Source organism: Streptopelia decaocto, assembly GCF_964273445.1.
Source record: "Streptopelia decaocto genome assembly, chromosome: 5".
Classification (NCBI taxonomy): domain Eukaryota; kingdom Metazoa; phylum Chordata; class Aves; order Columbiformes; family Columbidae; genus Streptopelia; species Streptopelia decaocto.
The window spans coordinates 12413462-12421472 of NC_138659.1; the positions used below are offsets into that span (position 1 = coordinate 12413462).

At 39.8% G+C, this 8011-nt stretch overlaps 1 protein-coding gene across 10 annotated transcripts in view; it reads right to left on the reverse strand.

Annotated features, from left to right (window-relative positions):
- HOOK1 (hook microtubule tethering protein 1) overlaps positions 1 to 7940 on the reverse strand; it is a 102471-nt gene extending 94531 nt beyond the window's left edge. For 9 of the 10 annotated variants that reach the window (XR_014184114.1, XR_014184115.1, XR_014184116.1 and 6 more), the window contains exons 1-3: positions 7748 to 7940; positions 1656 to 1741; positions 119 to 191 (exon numbers count right to left, since the gene is read on the reverse strand). Coding sequence is in view for 1 of the 10 variants with exons in the window: in XM_082053399.1 (XP_081909525.1) it covers positions 119 to 191; positions 1656 to 1741; positions 7748 to 7798 (210 nt within the window). In the remaining 9 variants the exon portion in view is untranslated. Of the gene's footprint in view, positions 1 to 118; positions 192 to 1655; positions 1742 to 7747 lie in introns of those variants that run through there. The other variant, XR_014184118.1, reaches the window with a different exon arrangement.
- Between the last annotated feature and the right edge of the window lie 71 nt (positions 7941 to 8011).

Sequence of the window (8011 nt, forward strand, 5' to 3'; positions counted from 1 at the left end):
CTCCTTTAAGAGAACCTAAGAAGTCTGAGCTTAATTCTATAGGTTTGGGACTGCAAGATATTCTCAGGACAGACAATATCCAACCCCACAAACTTTCACTAACTCTAGTTTAGAATACCTTTATTCTCCAGTTGTCACCAACATCATCTTTAATGCGATTTAGCCAAGCTGCATCAAACCAAGCAACATCTCTGAAACAAAATTAAATGGTTAAACATCAAACACACAAATAAATGAAGACACCAGATTCCCAGCATTAAATCATCAGTTGTTTGACTACAGTATCTAATGACACACAAACTCCTGGAGACTGGAAGTTATACCTATGTCACAGGAAATTTCTATCCTGACAGCTGAATTAAGACACTGCCTTCCGGGGCAGGACAAATTTTTGTGCATGCTTGAGCTTGCTACAGCGAGGAACACAAGGATGTGAAGGCCTTTGTCATTTGCTGACATGCTGAATGTTTATACCTCACAAAGTGATCATAATGCTGTACAGAAACATCCTTTTTTTGACCAGTGCTGATGTTCAGTTTTGTACCTAGTCTCCTACACTCAGATTTTCCAACAGTCACTACAACTCATCAAAATAACTTATCAAGGTAAAAAAAAAAAAAAAAAAGGCATTTTAAAGTTTTAAAGTGCTGGTGTTTCATGTTTTTGTATGTCTCTGCTTCCCCTGGGCAGAAATATATTCACTTCACAAAATAAACAGGGATGAGATGCTGAGGGAGGTGTTTACACACACTGATCTGCCAAGCAGTACAATCACAACATATCTAACAATGTCTTAACTTTTATTTCATACTGGTCATTTACTGGTCTCAAAGCACCCAAAAAAAGACAATTATTATCCCCACCTGCATATTAGCTAACTCTGTTGTAAAGATGTTTGCCCAAAGCCACAAACACATGGGAAGTGACTGTCAGCAAATCTTCACTAGGTGATCCTAAACCCATTCTTCCCAAGGGTGAGCTTTGTCTTTACACAGTACATTCAAAACCTTTTCAAGCAGGCAGGGGAGTTTCTGAGTCTAGGCTTTTTCTCATTGTTGTTTTGTTTGCTTGGGAGGTGGTGTATGTTCTAAGTAATTGCTTAGTAATCAAACATACAGTTTGAGCAAGAGATGGTAATTCAGACTTCTCTTTATTATCTGAGCCAACAATGACATCACAGTGATAAACTTGTAGCATGATACTCTTTCAATAAAACTCATGTTATGACCCTCTGAAGTCAGTACAAATTTTAGAACTAGTGTGCCATGCAGTCCAGTACCATTTGTCACCACGCCAATAGAATAGGAATGATTTTGCTTTTGATTAGCCCACTATTATTTTTTAATAATAAAAGTGCCATTGAATTTTCATGAAAAAAAAAAAAATCACATCACTCTTGTCCAATTACCCTTAAGTATTAATTTAATACTATAGTATTAGAATATCTCCTCCTTCTATCATATTATTATTCAGCCATTATATCATCCCCAAAACAATATCCAAGGTATATTTTAACTTCTGCTATAAACTGTCTGCTCTATGTTTCTATCTAGCTACACAAAAACACTTCAGGTGGGAGAAAGCAACTATGCATGTCAAACATGAAAACATCAAGAAATTAAATACCTCTTCTTTGAACTTAAGTATGAACTTACATTTGGTGAAGAACCTGCGCCATGGCAACCCCACTAGTCAAGTCCTGAACATCTCTGCAAGGTGCAGCAGTATGGAATGTCTGCAACTAAAAGAGGGAAAAACATTGTGTTTCTCACTCAGTAGACAGGTACAGGAAATTAGTTGTCATTTTCCTTTTCCTCTATGAGGCACAAGCATTTAGCAAGATGTCTTTCTGTTTGAAGCAGCTGAAATCCTTTTTGAATTAGTTGTTTTTTAAGCCAACCCAATATTGCCTCAATGCTTACACTGTTGATTATGACTAGTAGTTTAAAAAGTATTACCATGGGGTTTTTTTAATGCTGGTCTTTCTATTGTAAATCAAGCCATCAGATACTAACTTGGGAAGCTAAAGTCATACTTACCCATCCCTCAAATTATGTTGCACTGCTTAGTTCTGGACACATAACTACCTAATCAAAATACAGTATCAGAACAAGCAGCAAAAGTTGAGGGGCAAGGGGAAAAATCCAGTCTTTTACTACAGTAAGTTAGTTATAGTTAGTAAGAGAAGTCATGACACCAATAGAGACCCCTGAAATTGTCTGGGGGTTAAGAATGGGAGAAAATTATGCAAAAATAGCAGAATACACTGGTGCCTGACCCCAGCAGGGGGGAAGGACTGAGAGATATCAGACTAAGAATCCTTAATGTAAAACAGTCTCTTCCCAGAATATATACTGATACCAGCACTTACAAGTTAATTTAGAGGGAAAGGTATTGTATGTAAACTGAGGCAAGCATCAGGGTAGTCTGTAAACCCTGAAGTACTCAACCAATGGGGAACAGGGGAGGGAAATTGCAGCTGGGATTTTGGGGGGTATCAGCAGGGGCTTTTTGCCCTATTATGTGTGCCTATCTTTAGGTAGAACACCCAGTGTTGCAATATCGTTATTAAAAAAAAATTGCTTTGCTAAGAGATCCCGCCTGAGCCTATTATATTTGCAGAATAATTGTTTCCTACATCCTTTACTACAAAACCAGATTATGATGGGAGCATTTTATATTGAGTTGCCTGATCTATTCTGTATGAATTGCTATATTCAATCTTTGTATCCTAACTGGTGCTTCCAGGCATAAGTACAATTAAAGTCCCTTTGTAACAGGGCTATACAAACAAGATGCAACTATTATCCTAAAGAATAAAAGTTTTGCAGCTAGCTTCTCCAAAAGCAACTCAAATGACATTAATACCTTCAACACATCTGCATCCTTACAGAGCACTACAATAAACACCCAGCAGACAGCTCCATACACAATAATCAAGAACCCCATCATCAACCTGATATATAATACTAGTTTATTATACATCTATATGCAGTTCTCCTGCTGCCCTGCTAATTTCTGCCTGCAATTCTGACTGCTTCATGTATAAAGCCTTAAAACACGGTGGTACCCAGGTGCTCAGTTCATCCCATAGACTATAAAAAGCAACTGCCAACTCTGTGAAATACTATATCAGGCTCCAGGAACTTGTGTCTTGGAGAACCCCTGGAGCACAGATGGCACATTTCTATTTAACAGCCCTCAGTCAAATTTTATTCCATGAACTTGGCTGAGGGACTTTTTGCAGCCAGAGACTCAGCATCCAGACATGCTGCAGGATACTGCCTCTCGTCAGAGTTTTGTCACCTGCTGCCTTCACCTCAGCTCCCCTGCTTGCTGTGCAGATGGTGAACAGACTCTTCCCCAGATACCTTCTCCAGGAGCTCAAGTCCATAATGACCTTTACCATATCCACCTCCTGCCACTGTGTCTTGCCCAGGATCAACATTCCTCATCTATTTAACCAATTCTCGCATGGAAGCTCTTCCGCACTTCCCATGAGGATAGTAACTTTTAGTTTTCTGGTTTTCCTGCATTGAAAATCTGTAGGATGGCATTACCTCAATGTTAACAATGTTTCTCCATTTTGCATATTGTATATTTTTTTTTAAACTATCCCCAAGTTATATCTAACATTCTGATGGAATTAGATATTATAATTGCAATATTTTATTTCCCAAAATACAGTCAGCTCAAAGCTAACAATTCTAGGTCAGAGAGCCATCTCCACATGCATGTCAGTTCATCACTTGGGTACTCCAGAACTAGCTGCTCATCAGCAGCTCTTCTAAGTTCATCCTCTATGGTTATGAATAAAATAGAAAGGAGAAAGTTTGCTGTTAATACTATTAGAAAATGTACATGTTGGAACAGAATGGAAGCAAGAACTGATCCTTATCATCTCTGTCCAATGTGAAAATTGACTTCTTAGACTTACTGTGTTGACAAAGTCATAAATTACCTGTCTATTCATGAGAGGGCCTTCCCAAACATCCTGTGAAACTTAAGCTTTTCGAGGCCACTAGTGAATGACCTTGTCAAGCGTGTTTGGGAAAAGTAGATACTTAGACCAGAATGGTGGAAAAGCAGTTTCTAGCTGGCAGAATTTGAGGCAGTTATTGTCCATTCTGTTTATACAGAGTGATCATATGCTCTGAATATTTGTTTGCTTGCCTCAAAAAGAATCTAATCACGCCAAGAAGATAAAAATATGCAGAGCAGGGGGGTTATTTATTTTTTTTTCCAATTAAAGTATGTTTTAAATCCTGTGTTACAGCAAGCAAGAAGCTAGTAATCCCTGGTAGGTTACATAAAAGATTAAGTAGAATGCCACAAACTGAAGCAACTGTGACTGACAGCACTGGTTTCTAATACTATAGCAGCCTTAACGCCAACACAAGAGTGGGCACACAAACTTGTGAGTCAAGACTGAGCACACCAAAATTCAGAGTTTTATGGCACAATATTGTGATGCTGCCGTCTGGATGTAAATCAAAGAAACTGCTAAGTACAGGTACTACTGTTTCATCCAAGCCTGTAAAAGCAGGCAAACAAAGCCTTAGAAAACTTTGCATCATGCAAACTGCTTTATGTATGTCAATACCTCCCAGAATAGACAAGGCTAAATAAAATTAAGCAAAAAGCAGCATTGAGAGTCTTAGTATATATTTATATATTTAGTATATATATATATATTTATATATTTAGTACACATTTAGTATAGATTCATATATTTAAAAACTACATAAGCTCCTAGAAATAATTTGAGAGTAGTTTTAATTATGGGTTCCCCAAACCCTGTGTCAGATCAATCATTTCCTCAAAACATATTTTTAGTGTACTTACAAAAACAAAGGTAATGGGCATGGGGAGGAGTTTGGTAGAAGCAGCCATAGACTTAAAGACTATGTAGCACTCCTAATCTTTTTTACAAATTTGATTAGTTTTACTAAATATAGCTTCAAGGACATGCACGGGCATGTCTTTGTTTCATGAACCTAGCTTAAATGCACCCTGACACTGCTATGAAAGGAGCAAATATTTTTCTCTCAGACATACAGCTACTATGCTCACAATATACATTTGAAAATTTAACTCTATATCACATAACACTTAATGCATTTTCTCTGGATCTGCTGAAGGCTCTACCACCAAACAGCTGCAGATTAAACACTACTGTTCCCATTTTCCAGTAGAAATCAACCTATCCAATTCTTGGGAAGGTATGCCTTCCATTTCATCCACATCATGTAGAGCTGAGGTTCTCCATTTTTATACTCAGATAACACATACTAGGGAGAGACATTTTATAGAGTTAGTCAAAGATTTTAAAGTAACAACAAACTCATTCTTAATACCAGAATATTAATAGAATAACTCAGCCATTTAACATTACCAATGCTGCCAGTGCCAAACAGGGGTGCATCTATTGTGGAAAAAGCTTTCTGTTTAAGATGTCAACATACATCTTGTCTCTAGTGAGGAGACAAAGACAGAAGCAGCATCTGAGCAGTACAGTACCAAATGACATTCAAGAAGCTTTTGCTTTACTACAGTAAAGAAAACCCCTATTGTTGTGCCATCTAAACACAGAAGACACTATTGCATTGCTAGGCCTACTGCCGCTACTTGTATCACTCCACTCCAACCTGGAGGCAGAAAATATTCAGGTTCACTTCATACATAGTAACCCTACTCTGTCCTTCTGACTTAGAACATAATTTCTGCAACAGACTTGTGAGTTCAGTCTTAAGTAATATTTGTTAAGTCAATTTTACTTGAAAACTCATATGTATTTCCCCTATGATTTAATATAACTCCATTATGTTTTTCCTGCAACATCCTCAAAGCTTTAATTTCAGTGACACTCGGGCTGCAGAACCAAGATAATATTTTTATTCCTGTTTTCTCTTCTCTAGACAATGGATGTTTTCTAATACAGAATTTGCTAAAATTAAAAAAAAAAATAAAAAATCTGGCAGCTGAATACAGAAATCATGAGCATGTCTTTGCTATGTTAATGAGTAAGTACATTGAGAAATCTTTAGAATCAGAGTTACAGAACCCTCTTCAGATATAAACCACTTCATTCCCCCACCCCACCCAAATATGCTCAGTTTCAAAAGAAAACCTCTTTTCTCTGTTCAGTCCGAAGTTCAAATTGAAAGAATGTTTTAAACATGTCCTAGAGTTAACAATCAGTTTCTTCTAAGCTGTAAACAATGTCCAAAAAACAGGGTGTTAAATGCCAAAACATTAATCTGCTGACTGCTTTATACAAAACCTGAACGCACAGAGTTGGATGTTCATTTACATTAACGACACTACACAAAGACCTTTCAGTTTAAGGCTAGTTAAAGTTCCATTAGCATTCTCTTTAAGATTCATTATTAAAAATGAGCATTAGGCTTAAAATATTTTAAGGAAGAATTGTGAAAATTATAAAAGAGTTCAGCACTGCTGACAGGATTTTGAGACAGAGTTCAGGAATGCGCTGATTTATTTTTTAATTGAATCATGATGGATTAATTCTTACATGACTACTGAGAGAAAAATACAAAGTTAAAGAGCCCAAAAAAAGAAAGAAAAGATGCATAGATTAAATGACAAAAGGTCTCCAACTCCAGAGAGGCAGGCAAAAGACAATTCAAGTTCTAAAGACCGACAAAACATGGGGAGCATACAAGGTCACCAAAAGGAAAATAGAGCGAGGAAAAGAAAGGAGGAAAATGGTTTTCAATGATTTATTACAGACTTTAACTCATTAAAAACTGATGTACTGTCACAGAGAAAGTAAAAGGAAGACCTACTCTGGCAGCTGTCACTATCACCTTCGCCAGTTTCATTACTAGATCTCCACAATGTCTCTAAAACATGTTCCTCTTTCTCTTCACTCCACATAAGCAAAACATCTACTATTTCTAGATAAACTCTTCATGACAGAAAATTGTGGCCTTCTCTGCCAAGATGCAAGCAAGTGTTCTATTTAACAGAGCTCACTCTCATCAGAAATATTCCATCTGCAAGACCAGACTGACAGACAATGAAGCAGAAGAAACTTGAAAATAACAAGGAATAAAAAGTAAGCAAGCCTGACTGATGAACTGAACAAATATGTGCTTCTTGCACAGGCAACACCCACATCTAGGTGTGCTGCAACCAACTGCAATTAATGCTTTAACCAACTGAAAGCTAGGATAAAATGGTCTGAGGTTTCTTCTCCTGTCAACTCGATTCAAATTAATTGTGTATATTTCTTTCTATTGTTAATTACTGAGCAGTTTCCACATTAAAGCCACTGGTGGAAAACCACTACTTTGCCCTACAGGATATTCAAAGGACCACATCTACACTTCAAGACTGTTCACAAGAACGTTTCACTGGTTGTAAAAACACTCGTTTATCGTGCAGGGCCCATTACCAGCCTCCTCGTTTCTGCTCTCTTGTCGCTTAGGCAGCTCTCTCCCGCTCAGAGCACCTGACAGGAGCCCCAGCCCGCGGGCTGCTCACCCCCCCGCCCGCCCCGCAGAGCTGGCGGGCCCAGCCCACGGCCATCGCCCCCGTCACCACGGCAACGGCGCAGGGCCCACAGGTGCCCTCCTCCCGTTCCCGACCGCCCGCATCTGACAGAAAAAGGCCCTCTCCGCCGGGAAAGGCCGCTCCTGAGGGACAGCGAGGACGCGACACCGGGGGAACGGGCGGCGCTGCCGTGTAGTGCGCAGGTAGAAGGGAACCCCGCGCCACTTACCCAGAGAATGAGGCTGTCACAGAGCTGGGGGTTCGCCGGCTTCGCCTCCATGGCAGCGGCCTCCTCCCACCGCCGGCCGCCCTCGCTCAGGGCTGCTGCGTAGGCACCCGAAGCACCGAGCGCGCTTACGCCCAGCGCCACGCGCCAGGACAGTCCCCCCCTCCTCTCCCCGCCGCACCGCGCGCTGCTCACCTCCGCGCGGGGGCGGGCCTCAGGGGACATACACGTCAGCACGCGCCCATGCCTTTAAACGCCAGGAGCGGC